This window comes from Medicago sativa, chromosome 1 (assembly GCF_051527215.1).
Source record: "Medicago sativa cultivar Bolivia chromosome 1, Bolivia_mono, whole genome shotgun sequence".
NCBI lineage: Eukaryota > Viridiplantae > Streptophyta > Magnoliopsida > Fabales > Fabaceae > Medicago > Medicago sativa.
This window is the reverse complement of record NC_140749.1, coordinates 51,901,974-51,916,362: the sequence shown is the minus strand read 5'-3', so window position 1 is coordinate 51,916,362 and position 14,389 is coordinate 51,901,974. Positions and strand designations below refer to the sequence as shown.

Here is a 14,389-nt window from a genome sequence, read left to right as displayed (position 1 = left end):
CTCAAATAGGTAACCTTTATTTGCAACAAGTTCTCGATTCTATTTTTCTTATTTTCAACAAATTTAAAAATTGAAGGTGTTACTTAAAAATGATCACCATATAAGATTGGGTCACATCACATATGGGTTTAATTGTTGCTTATATGAGTTTTTTATATCAATGAACAAAATCTCATGTTATGTAGGTAAGCGCAGTGTTGATAAAATTGAGAAGAAATGATTGAATCTGGGATCTGGCAATAAAGTAATAAAGAGGGTTGTACAAAAAAAACATAAGCAGAGAAGATAACTGCATTGTTGTTGAATCAAATAGACGCCCGTTTGGAAAGAAGGGGTAAGAGATGCCATTTATTTCAAATATAAGGTAGGTTTTTGTTCAAAAGAAACTTCCTTTTAAAAGGAAGTTAGTAATGATTCTAATTTTATGAAGATTTTAAAATTTCGTAACTGATTAAACTATTTAAAAATTTATGACAATGAATTGTATTCACTATAAAAAGATCAAATTATACCTTGTATACACAATATTGATTTTACAGTACGTTATACTTATGCATAAATATGTTCGCATCTAGTGGTGCATTATTTCTAGGGACACTTTACCAAGGTCCAAAAAAATAATTTTTCCTTTACTATCTCGAAAGGTTAATTAAATGAAACGTCAACTAAATAATATTTAATTCTTATGATTATAAAGTTTATAATATGAACTCCTTTCTATGTGTAAGCAAAAGGACAAACAAAACACACTAATATACTTGAAAGGAATTTAGTAATGATTCTAATCTCATGAAGATTTTTAAAAATTTCATAAATGACAAAACCATGTAAATATTTTATGACATAAAGAAGTTTATACACTATAAAAAGATCAAATTATATCTTGCTTCAATGTAATTTATACACTATTATGATGATACAGTATGTTATACATGAATATGATCTCACCCCAAGGATGCATTATTTCTATGAATAACTTTACGATGGTCCAAAAAAATAACTTTTCCTTTTATTATCACAAAATGGATAAAAATGTAATCAAAAGTCAATTGAAATAGTATTTTATTCTTATGATTATAAATTTATTGATAAAGGGAGAAACACAACACACTAGTATACTTAAAAGGAATTTAGTGATGCAAAGAGAGAAAAATATGAATAAAACTCTAAAGTTTGCGTATGTTATGTTTCTATTTCTTTCCATGTTTCTTTTCACCAAAGTAACTGACTGTACCCCTCAAAAGAAAGTAACCGATGGTAAGTTATCAATTAATGTGATCCAAACCATTTCATCCTTCTCAAATTTCCTTCTTTACATCATAGTATATACATGAAATAAATTTTATTATGTTTTAGTAACAATGTTGCATTCTCTTTTTTCATTGTAGTGTCTCGTCCTTGTACAATGGATAAAGATTGTCCAAAAGTGCAATATGGATATAAACTTAGGTGTCGTAAAGGCCAATGTGTACACATGTAAAAATGTCAACCTGAAAATAATGAGTTCTTGTGCTATCACAATAGTTGTACAATATATCTTTTCTAGAATATTCTGCAAGCTCTAATATACTATGTGTGCATGCACCCAATAACTGGATTTTTTATCTATAATTTCATGGACCTTGTATTTATTGTATTGTACTCTAAGATGACAAAAATGAAATGAAATTAAGTAAAAAATAGTTTTATTTATAATGTTTACTTATCTCATAAATATGGTGGTATCAATATGGCCTACATTACAAAAATATCATATTTTTTTCAAACCCAACTACATATAAGAATCACATTAATAGTTAAGATGAAAAGTAATATTATCTTACTTTTCACAACAAAATAGGTATTCGATCATTAAAACTGGTAGAATACATTGCAGAAAACATAAATTCAACATCGTAAAAATTGAAATAGCTAGAAGAACCTGCAAACTTTGGTGCATAATTTAATCTTTTTACATGTAACAAATATAAAATTATTTGATCTGTTATAGTGTATAATGAAGAAGATACTAAAAAACTCAAACAATGGCAGGTTTGATTTGTTTTTTCATATTTTAATATTAATATAATTTAGTCTAAAATTGAAAACAATGTTCTACTCAAACAACATTTTGAAAGACACTAAACAGAAAACAAAGTTTTAAATACTATTAGAAAGTTATTTATTAAAGAGCTTTTGTTCAAATTAACAAAGGATTTATAAAATGAGAAATGATAGCAACACACTCTCTTTAATTGGTTAAAATTCACAAAGGACCCACCAACTTGATATGGACCCACCTGATTTAGTGGGACCCATGTGAATCTTAACAAATCAAAGAGAGTGTGTTGAAAAGTATGTGCTAAAATGTGTATTGTTAGCATTCCTCTAAAATGTGTGTTATAAAATATATTTGAAGATAAGATACAAAGAATAGTTAAAGATAAAACAAGACAAACAAGAGATGAACACATTATGTTCATAACACTACAAACGTTGGGATTTTGCACATACTAATGGGAGAAGAAAAAAATGAGGCATTATTAGAATGGAACAAAAATTATCAAACACACTCTATTTGTTGTGATACAAGTCTACAAAAAAATGACCAAAAAAATTTTCAATTCTAAAAAGTCTACAAAAAAATTATCCAAAAATTCTAATTCTAGGTTTTGAAGTTTTCATATTATATTCATAGTAGGTACACAACAAATTTTTGAATTCTCACGTGTGAGTGAAAAATTGAGCTCTTGCCATAATGGAATCATACTTTGTATACACGATCAACTTTTGTAATACAAGTCTATTTTTGTTTTGCTATGGGAGAGAGTTAGGAGTAGGCTTGGTTTTACTTTGCTTTGGAATTTGACTATGTGGACCATCTAAAAGGATCGTAATGATTGGTCATGCCGGTTGAGGTTAGGAAACTTGTGGATAAAATCCTTACATGTGGGAGGGGTCTCTGGGTTTGTTTCTTCTCCTTGGTGGTGGTGTTCTATTTGTGGTTGTAGCCTTGTTGTTGCTTGGGGTGTTGGTCATTTCAAGGTTGTTAAGGATCTTTTTCGATTTCCATACACTACAATTTTGAGATTTTGAGTGTTTAATACCTTTTGTTGATCATTAACTTGGATGTCTGAAACAAATTAATTCTTAAATTGTATTTTTCTAACAAATTGATCATTTAAGTAGTAATTTTTTTTATCTATAAATATGAGCGAGTCTCCGGACATTTGTAATGTTTTCTATATTTGATTCTGTAATTAGAGTTTTCCCGAAACATAGCAATGTTTTGGTGTTCTTCATGTAATTCACGGAGAAATCATGCAAATCGACAAAGAAAGAAATCTGTAGATTTATGTGGTCCTTGGGAAGACAAAGATTGAAGATTCAATAGGCCTCTGAAGACATTACAGAGGGAGGAATTCTGTTCCCAAGTTCCAAAACATCTTACATTAAAGAAAACACCAAAACGAGCGAAGAAGACAGGCATTTCAGCAGTGAATTTACACTGAAGCGCCTGGGCGCTGTTAGCCTGCAATTTCGACATGCTCATTTAATACGGTCAACATTGGTTGAATTTTTGCAGGAATCAAAGTCTTCTCTCTTCAACATAAGGATTTCGACAAGACATAAGCACGTGAAATGGTCTAGTGGTCCTGAAGTTTGACAAGACATAAGCCATGATGCAAGTTCGTCAAAGTCAAAGCAATTACTGTTGAGGCGGGAAGAATATGAATCGCAAAGAGAAGCGGTTTCCTTGACGGAAACGTGCGAGACTAGCAGTTTCAAAATGAAAGGAGTGCTGATTGTGGAGTTTGGCTTTTCCAGTTATTTTTCTATGTATAAATAGTAGTTTTCCATAGGGAAAACGGATCGCAAATCACTTATAGAAATTCTACAGCACTCGAAGTACCGACACGAGAGAAAATAGTTATACAGAATGTATGTAAACTGATTTGTCGAACCACCTATACTTTAAGTCAATGCAATTTACGTTTTCTTTAAGTTTATGCGTTTTAAACTTTTAGTCTTTTATTCTACATTTACTGCATTTCCTTTTGTTTTATCCTTTTTTTCTGTCGAAACGCCATCCGGACTCGTCTTATTCATAAACCAACCTATGAATTTAATGAAAATTCACTCTTTTTCTTAAAAACCAATGCACAACATGTCCTAGGATTTCTGGTTTGATCTTTCTCGTAATAGCTAAAATCAGGCCTTCTTGTTTACCAAAACCACCGGTAAACAAATTGGCACGCCTGGTGAGACCTTGTTTGTGCATAAAAGGGGTTTACAAAGCGCCTTGTGAATGTTATAAAGCGCCCAGGTGCATGCCAAATGCGCCAGGCGCATGGTGACTGTTGGAACAAAATGTGTATAACAATGCCTTTTTGAGTTTTGATGATAACAAGGTATTAAAAATTCAATTAGATATGCTAATATTTGTTCAAGTGTGCAGGACCATAGACTAAAATTTATAAGTCTTAAAACAAGATATTGGTTCTGGAAGAACAATTGAGAGCAAAAGAATTTTCGGGAGAAGATTTGTTACAAGTATGAATCTAAAGACAATAGAGTCTAAAGACCATCAGAAGCTAACTGTCAGAGTCTGAAGTCACCCGGAGTCTGAAGTTCGTCAGAGTCTGAAGTGAATAACCTAGAGTTAGTTATATTTATTATTTGAAGACACAAGTTTGCAGAAGGAACAAAAGCCTGGAGCAACGGCTATTTCAGATAAATTATAAGGCATTTGATGCTTATCCACTAAAGGAGGTCAGAGGAATGACAAATAATACAATTGTACATCCACTACTCCACTATTGTTTGCGTATAGTACAAGCTACAGTTGCGTCTCTGCTAGTTAATTCTCCATACAAGGAATAGTTTTCAAACTATTCCTTCCTAGGACATTAACCAAATCAAACAACAGATCATTGGTGATTGATCAAGCTTCAGTAATGACTCTTTGATGTGTTGGCAACTCTACGACGTCTCTTCCACACACCTATATAAAGGAATGAAGACTTGAAGATTACCAGGACTCTACAACATTTTAAAATAGTGTCAAAACTTTGTTGAAATTATTGTTCATCAAACACTTAGAATTTCTTAACAACTTTCATATCATAGAAATTCTAGAGTCATCAATTATGGCTTCATTGATTGACTTAGGTTCTATTTGAGAGATCATTGCCATGTTGTTATTTTGAAAGGACATTCTGGTTCTTACACCTTCAGTTGTGCTTCCAATGATTTGATCTAGAGGATGGTCACTACCATTCTCCAACTTATAGTAGGGCTTTGAAGAATTTCAACATTCTGATCATCCTGCTTTTCTATTGTACTTACAGTGTTTTGGTTTACAACATTCTAAAGTGTTGGTTCTTCAGAATCTTCATTTTCTTTAGGTTGAGAATGTTCATCATACTCATCAAATATGACGTGCATACTGATTTCAACTGTCTGGGTTTTTAGATTGTATACTCTATATAACCTTTAGAAGTTGTAGAGTATCCTTAAAAGATAACTTTATCTGATTTAGGATCAAACTTACCCAATTTTTCTTTGTTGTTTAGAATGTAGCAATAGGCCAAAATATGTGAAAATATGATATGCTAGGTTTGATGTTTTCCCATAGTTCATATGGGGTTTTATTGAGAACAATTCTTATTGAAACTCTATTCAAAATGTAACAAGATGTATTGATGGCTTCTGCCCAAAAATAATCTTCAATATTTGATTAATTTAACATTGTTCTAGCCATTTGTTGCAAAGTTTTATTTTTTCTTTCAATAACTCCATTTTGTTGTGGAGTTCTTGCACAAGAGAAATTATGTTTAATAGCATTTTCATCGAAGAATGTTTTGAAATATGTATTTTCAAATTCACCTCCATGATCACTTCTTATTGAGATGATATTGGAGCTTTTCTCATTTTGAACTTTCTTACAAAGAATTTGAAATGCCTCAAAAGATTCATCTTTATGTTTTAAAAATAGAACCCACGTAAATCTGAAAAAGTCATCAACAATAACAAAACCATATCTTTTGCCACTTAGACTTTCAGTTTGTACTGGACCAAAGAGATCAATGTGAAAAAGCTCTAAAGGTTTCTGAGTTGAAATAAATGCAGTTATTTTGAAACTATTTTTGACTTGTTTTCCTTTAACACAAGCTTCACATATCTTGTCCTTTTCAAAGCTAATCTTAGGCAAATCTCTAACTAGATCAAGTTAAGAAAGTTTAGCATTAGTTTTCATGCTTATATGACCAACCCTTTTGTGCCAAATCCATTTATCTTTTTCAAGAGATATAAAGCAAGATTCAGCAGGCATATCATTTAAATTTAAAACATATAAGTTCTTTTTCCTTGATTCAGTGAAACATAGTTTGTTAGAGGGGGTTTTTCTTATTTCACATATCTTAGGTTTGAAAACAACTTCAAATCCACTGTCACACAATTGACTTATGATCAGCAGGTTGTGTTTTAAACCTTTTATATATTGAACATTTTCTACCTTAGCAGAGTTAGTATTACCTATAGTACCTTTACCTCTGATCTTACCTTGATCATTGTTTCCAAATGTCACTAATCCTTCATTCCATAGTTTTAAAAACCGGACCGGTGATGGACTCGGCAAGGGTATTGGGTAACTGGGTCATTGGTTGAACCACTGCGCCATTGGTCGAACCGCATGACAGAATCGGATTGAACCAGATGACTCGGTTATATGACTCGGTATTTAAAAAAAAGATTCTTTGTATTGAATTAGAATGAACTGAGTGACTTTGATCTCAAAAAATTATATATTTTTTACACTTAACAGAAGCACATTTTAATAATATAAATAGAAACATCTTGATCCAAAAATAAAATAAAATAAATAAAAACATCTTGATAGATGTCCCTTGAATTCAAGTGCATATTTTTTTTGAGATATAATACATATTCAAATAAATATTAAAAAACATTTCACTTTACATCTACAACAAAAATAAAAACTAAGTGTGATAGTTGTAATCAAATAAAATGTTTTTGAACTTTTTTTTACAAGTAAAATGCTTATGAAATTATTTTGTATTTTATAATAGTTTTTTTATGCGGCGCAATGGTAAAGCATTTACACAGCAGATCACTGGTCACGGGTTCTACACCCACACATGCCATTTTTTACTAAAATTATTTAATTAAATTGTACTAACATCAAACCGGTCTGATTCATCAAAACCGCCGGTTCACCGATTTTCAGCGAGTTTGACTGAGTCACACCGGTTCATGCCGGTTCGAAAGCATGGCCGGTCCGTTAGGTGACTCGAACCGGTCACCCCACCGGTTCCCGGTCGGACCGGTCTAACCGGCGGTTCGGTCTGGTTTTCAAAACTATGCTTCATTCTTCTCCTCAAAGGTCATAAAGCATTTCCTGTCATGTGTCTAGAACAGCCATTATCCAAGTATCATGACATTGTTCTTGCACTTTGAGGAAGGACCTACATTTGACAAGATAAAAAATTTAGGTACCCACGTAATATTGGGTTATTGAGGGTTAGTTCTTCTAAGAGATATCTTCTCATTGTAACATTTTGTCTTGAGGATTCAGACTTGTTACATTAAGAGCATATCTTCTTAGTTTTCTCAGCCTTTTGTGAACATTCTGATCTAATAAGACTATAACGTTCTGAACTAAGATTAAACTTATTATTCTTAATAATAAATTTCTTATGAAAACAAGTTGAATCAAGATGTCCTGTCTTGTTACAGTATGAACATCTTATTTTCATTTTGACTTCTTTTTGAGGAGTAAAACTTTTGAGAATTTTGTTTGGATCTTTAAACCCTAAACCAGATTTTTCAGCAGTTCCACTTTTGATCCTAAAATATTTTGAAAAGTTTATGTAGATTTTATAAAACATGTAAGATCATTTTTTTAGTTTCTCAACTTCCTTTTGTCAGTTTCAGTTTTGGTGTTGTTGTACGTGTTTGGAAACCTTTTCTTGATTTGATTTATTCTCATAATCATTCTTTGTATTCTTTTGGTGATTAGTGCAAGTTCTTCCTCAACTTCTCCTTAATGAACATCTTCTATTTCTTCTGTTTCTTGCACATCATCTTCTGTTACTGATGTGGATTCTTGAGAAGCTTTTAAGGCAAGTGATTTTACCTTCCTCATTGGTTTATCTCCTTAAAGTATAACTTCATGAGCTCTTAGTGAACCAATGAGTTCTTCCAAAGTCAAAGAGTTTAAATCTTTGACTTGAGTAATTGCAGTGATCATTGGTCTCCATGTACTTGGAAGACATCTTAGTATCTTCCAGATTCTATCATGAGTGGTATATACTTTTCCCAAATATCTCATTTCATTCACTATTGTTGTGAATATATCATACATTTCATCAATGGTTTCATTTTCACTCATTTCAAAGATTTCAAACTTTCTGACTCCAATGTAAATTCTTGTTTCTTTGACATGAGAGGTTCCTTCATGATGTACTTTTAAAGTGTCCCACACTTCTTTTGCATTTGTACATTCATCAACCCTTTCATTGTCTTCCATGGTTAGTGAACATGATAAAAATAAGCTAACTTTAGAATTTAACAATACCTTAGCTTTTTCATCAGTTGTCCATGTATCTTTTTCTTTTATAACCCATTCTGCAGTCTTTGGAACATAATCTCCATCTGTGATTACAGCCCACATGTATGTGTCTTGAGATATGAGAAAGAGTTCCATTTTGCATTTGCAGAAATAATAGTTAGATCCATCAAAGAGTGGTGGTTTGTTAGATGATCCTCCTTTTGTGATGTATTTGACTTTAGACATACTTTTTCCTGAATATTTTCTCTAACACTTGTTAAAGTGCTCAAACCCTTAGAGTCAGAGCTCTGATGCCAATTGAAGTAGATAATAGTCACAAAAAAGGGGGGTTTGAATTATGACTTTTTTAAAATTTATTCTTGTAACTTAAATTAATTCTAAAGTTCTTGACTTGGAATGAATAAGTTAGTATGATAACTTCATAACGTTCTGAAGGTTAAATGTAAGAAACAGTTTAAAGTAAATTAACTGTGTAAGTGTGTGTAGTGTATACTTGAAATAAAGAGTATAAGGAAGAGAAAAATAACACACAGAGAAATTATAGTGGTTCATCCAATGTGTGTTAGTCCACTCCTCACAATCTTGTGTTGTTGTATCATATGATTATGGTACTTTTTCTTGGTGAAAAACCAAGATGTATAGTCATATCATGGGTTTAGATGAAGAATTATGAGATATCCTTAAAGATGGTGTTGGTGATTTGGTCATGGATGAAGAAGGTGTTGTTGTTGATAGGAAGAAACCCATTGCTGCTCAGAAGAAGCTCTATAAGAAACATCACAAGATCAGAGGCATTCTTGTTGCTGCTCTACCTCACAAAGAATACTTGAAGCTGAGTGATAAATCTATTGCTAAAGCAATGTTTGCTTCTTTGTGTCCAGACTATGAAGGTAACAAGAAAGTCAGAGAAACAAAAACTATCATGCTTGTTCAGCAATATGAACTGTTCAGAATGAAAGATGATGAAGACATTGAAACTATGTACTCAAGGTTTAAGACTCTAGTTTCTAGACTTCAGATTTTGAAGAAAAGCTATGTAATTGCTGATCATGTGAAGAAGATTCTAAGGAGTTTACCTGTTAAGTGGAGACCTAAGGTGACAACTATTGAAGAAGCCAAAGATCTAAACACTCTAAGTCTTGAAGATCTCATAAGCTCTCTCAAGTGTCATGAGATTGGACTCAATGAACAAGAACCTGTGAGAAAGTCTAAATCTATAGCACTGAAGTCTAAGGGAAAGTCTTCAAAAGTTCTCAAAGCTAATGAATCTGAAGATGAATCTCCTACTGGAGGTTCTAAAGAAGATCCAGAAGTTGAAGAGATGGTTATGCTCTCCAAAATACTTCAGTATTTGGCTAATAAAAACAAGAGGTTCTGGGGAAGAAGCAATGGTTACAAAGGTTCAAGAAAAGAAGTCAGAAGGGATGCTTCAACTTCAAATAAAACTGGTCATTTCATTGTTGATTGTCCTGATTTACAGAAAGAGAAATCAAAAGAAAAACCTAAGAAAGAAAATATCAAATCCAACAATTTCAGAAGGCATATCAAGAAGAGTTTGATGGCTACATGGGAAGATCTAGACAATGAATGTGAATCTGAGAAAGATGAAGCTGAAGAAGAGGCAAATGTAACTATGGGATTAGTAGCTACCGTGCCTTCTGATGCAGAATCTAGAACAGACTTTGAGGATGAAAATGTGGTATACTCTAAACTAACTAGATCTGAACTTCTTGAGTCTGTCAAAGAACTTCTCAGTCATTTTCAAACTAGATCCAAAGAGTTGAAAGAGTTAAAAGAAAGATATGTTAGTTTGTTAAAACTATATGTGAAAACTATTTTGGAAATGGAAAATATTGAAAATGAAAACAGATATTTTAAACAAATGACTGATAAGTCGTCCAAGAAACCCTTGAGTGAGAAAGACATTGCACTTTAAGAGTTTATTGTGCATGTTTATGAAGATTTTTTAAAATTCTGTAAATGCTTAAACTATTTAAATATTTTTATGACAATGAATTTTATCCACTATAAAAAGATCAAAGTATACCTTACCTCAATGAATATTATGCACAGTATTGATTTTATAATACATTATATGTATGCATAAACATGTTCTCACCCATTGGTGCATTATTTCTAGGGACACATTACCTGAAGTAGATAATAGTCAAAAGAAAGGGAGAGTTTGAATTGTGACCCTTTTTAAAATTTATTCATGTCATTTAAATTAATTCTGAAGTTGTTGACATGGAATGAATAAGTAAGTATGATAACTTCAGAACGTTTTTAAGGTTAAATGTAAGAAACAGTTTAAAGTAAATTAATTGTGTAAGTGTGTGTAGTGTATACTTGAAATAAAGAGTATGAGGCAGAGAAAAATAACACACAGAGAATTTATAGTGGTTCAACCAATGTGGGTTAGTCCACTCCTCACAATCTTGTGAGAGTTTACACTATGGTATTTGAGATACCTTCTCAAATCTTGCACTTTACAAAAATGTTCATCTGAACATATACACAATTGTATTCTCTAAGCCTTAACAGGCTTACAACCTTCTTGGCTAAGTTACCCACTTAGACTTTACACCTTTCTTGCTCAAACTAACACTTTAGTACCCCTAAAACTAAATGAGACTTTGTTTACAATTTGAGAGGAGTTTGAATGAATTTAGATAAGAGAAGGAAGAAGAATAAGAAGAGAAGATAGTATTGATGATCACTTAGAGATTTTATGAATCTTAGTGATGATCAATTTTTGGTTGCAAGAGCTTCAAACAATCTTAGTTGTTTTCTTGTTTGTTTCCAAAGGTGTGTGTAATGCAGAACTTTTGATCTCTATTTATAGAGTTATTGGGCTCTTGTTGCCGTTAGAGGGTGACCAATGGTCTTGTGCCATGTGTCCTGGACCCCGCTAGCTTTTACTTGAAAATCTGGGTGAACATTTTGACCATCTGAATGTTGTTGTGTTCTTCAGGATGAACATTAGAATGTTGTTGTTTTCTTCATTAGAATGTTGATGTTCATCATGATCTTCATCTGGGTTCATCATTTATGAGTGTATGATGAGTTTTTCGGTTTATCCAATGTGTGCCTTATAATTTTCTGGGCATTATTCATGTGTTGTGTCTTTTGCACAAACATCATAATGTTGCTTGGATAAAGTTATTCCAGATCTGCATTGGATTGTGCGCAGGAGAGAGAATAGTGGTTCTGCAGCTTCAGGCCCATGCTTCTAGGAGATTTACATGATATTGTACAATAACAAATCTCATGTGTGTCCATCTTTGATTGATTTGGACAAGATCTTCACTTTTGCTTTGCTTTTTAACTTCAATTTTGCATTGCTTTTTAACTTTTCATCTACTGTTTGTTCACAGTATAAAGCATGTGCACAGCTGAACATTCTGACCATCATAATGTTCCATTTGTTTCACTTAGGATGATTTGTAAGACTTGTATTTGATGTAATCAATCCTAATAGTGAAAACATAACTGAAGTGCAGTGATTGCAACATCTAGGATGATATTCTTATTGGAATATTCCTAGTACTTCAATGTTCATAGTCTTAAATGAACATTAAATATCCTTTTTGACATTAACCTTGTAAATGCCTCTATTGTTTGATTGATTCATGCAAATGTACTTTCCTGGACATTTATTCATGTCACGTGTGACTTGCATGATCTTGATAATGTTCTTGAGATTATTGGCTTGTATAAGAGAAACCTTCTGAACTCTACTTGAACATTCTGATCAACTCACTGGCAACATTCTGAACTAACTTTCTGAACTTAGAGTTAGTTCATGAATGCAAATGTCCTTTGATTTCTTGTATCTTTGGTAAGATTTAAACATTGTTTGTATCTTAGTTAAATACTAAAGAGCACAAGTTAAATACCAAGACATTAATCAAAGTCCATTAATTTTTTAATCATTAAGGTTTATTATCTTTAAAATAAATTAGGGATTTTGCCTCAACATTACCGTGGTCCAAAAAAAAATATTCCTTTACTATCACGAAAGGTTAGAAATGTGATGAAACGTCAATTAAATAATATTTAATTCTTATGATTATAAAATATATAATATGAACTTCTTTCTAAGTGTAAAAAAAAGGGACAAATGCACACACAAATATACTTTTTTTTATGAAACACACACAAATATACTTAAAAGGAATTTCGTAATGATTCTAATTTTATGAAGGTTTTTTAAAATTTCATAAATGATAAAACCATTTAATTATTTTATGGCATAATGGATAAAAATGTAATCAAAAGTCAATTGAATAATATTTTATTCTTTGTAAAAAAAAATATTTTATTCTTATGATTATAAAATATACTGTATTACCTTTTTAGTGATGTAAGGGACAAACACAACACACACTTTAAAAGGAATTTAGTGATGATTCTAGTTTTATGAAGGGTTTTTAAAACTATTTAGATGCAAAGAGAAAAAAATATGACTGAAACTCTAAAGTTTGTGTATGTTATGTTTCTATTTCTTTCCATGTTTCTTGTCACCAAAGTAACTGATTGTACTCAAAGTGTAACTGATGGTAAGTTATCAATTATTATTATCCACCCATTCATCCTTCTCAAATTTCCTTCTTTACTTCACAGTTTATACATGAAATTTTATTATGTTTTAGTAACAATGTTTCATTCTATTTTTTCATTGTAGTGTCTCGTCCTTGTACAACAGATAAAGATTGTCCAAAAGTGGAATTTGGGTATAAACTTAGGTGTCGTAAAGGCTGGTGTGTACATATACCAAGATAGTTGTACAATATATATATATATATATATATATATATATATATATATATATATATATATATATATATATATATATATATATATTCTAGAATATTCCTCAAGCTCTAATAAATTATTTGTGCATGCACCCAATAACTGTATTTTTTATCTATAATTTCATGGACCTTGTATTTATTGTTTTGTACTCTAAGATGACAAAAATAAAATGACATTCGGTAGAAAATAGTTTTGTTTATTGTGTTTAATTATCCCATAAATCTGGTGGTATTACCATGTCCTATATTACAAAAATATTACACCTTTTTTTTTTAAACCCAACTTCATATAAGAATCATGTTAATAGTTAAAATGAAAAGTAATTATATCTTACCTTTTCACAACAAAAAAGGTATTCGATCATTAAAATTGGTAGAAAATATAAATTCAACATCGTAAAAACTGAAATAGCGAGAAGAATCTGCAAACTTTGGTGCATAATTTAATCTTTTTGCATTTAACAAATATAACATTATTTGATCTTGTTATAGTGTTTAATGAAGGTACTGAAAAACTCAAGCAATGGTGGGTTTGAACTGTTTTTTCATATTTTAATATTAATATAATTTAGTCTAAAATAGAAAACAATATTCTACTCAAACCACATTTTGAAAGACACTAAACAGAAAACAAAGTTTTAAATACTATTGTTTAAGTTATTTATCAAAGAGCTTTTGTTCAAATTAACAAAGCATTTATAAAATATAGGCTTAAACGCACTTTTCACCCCCTAACTTTGCATAAGTTGCAATTTTGGTCCCCTATTAAAAAAAATGGCAAAAGTTACCCCCCATGTCTACCCCCTTTTGCAAAACGTCAATTTTGACTTGGTCAAGCCTACATGGCACGCCACCTGGATATTTTTTGAATTAATAAAAATAAAAAAAGCCACATGTGTATTTACAGAATTTAAAAAAAAATAAAAAAAAGGAAAGAAAGGAGAGGCACGTGAGTTCCTTCTTCTTCATCCATTTCTTAACAAGAAAATCATCTTCTTTG

The 14,389-nt window shown here is 31.3% G+C and overlaps 2 protein-coding genes and 2 long non-coding RNA genes across 4 annotated transcripts; 3 read left to right on the top strand and 1 right to left on the bottom strand.

Moving 5' to 3' along the window:
- Positions 1-751: 751 nt before the first annotated feature.
- LOC146955221 (uncharacterized) lies at positions 752-1,611 on the top strand. Its single transcript, XR_015016537.1, has 2 exons — positions 752-1,257; positions 1,389-1,611. It is a non-coding gene; the product is annotated as an uncharacterized LOC146955221 (long non-coding RNA).
- Positions 1,612-8,158: 6,547 nt separating this feature from the next.
- LOC146955220 (uncharacterized) lies at positions 8,159-8,707 on the bottom strand. The gene has a single exon (XM_085748029.1). It carries the CDS (start codon positions 8,705-8,707, stop codon positions 8,159-8,161), a length of 549 nt encoding a protein of 182 aa, XP_085604155.1.
- A 571-nt stretch (positions 8,708-9,278) lies between these two features.
- Positions 9,279-10,508, top strand: LOC146955219 (uncharacterized). Its single transcript, XM_085748023.1, has one exon. It carries the CDS (start codon positions 9,279-9,281, stop codon positions 10,506-10,508), a length of 1,230 nt encoding a protein of 409 aa, XP_085604149.1.
- Positions 10,509-12,703: 2,195 nt separating this feature from the next.
- On the top strand, positions 12,704-13,481 carry LOC146955218 (uncharacterized). The gene is made up of 2 exons (XR_015016536.1): positions 12,704-13,134; positions 13,260-13,481. It is a non-coding gene; the product is annotated as an uncharacterized LOC146955218 (long non-coding RNA).
- Positions 13,482-14,389: the final 908 nt, after the last annotated feature.

Excerpts from the sequence above, each read along its gene's own strand:
- LOC146955220 (XM_085748029.1), bottom strand. The coding sequence starts at position 8,707 with ATGGAACTCTTTCTCATATCTCAAGACACATACATGTGGGCTGTAATC.
- LOC146955219 (XM_085748023.1), top strand. The coding sequence starts at position 9,279 with ATGGATGAAGAAGGTGTTGTTGTTGATAGGAAGAAACCCATTGCTGCT.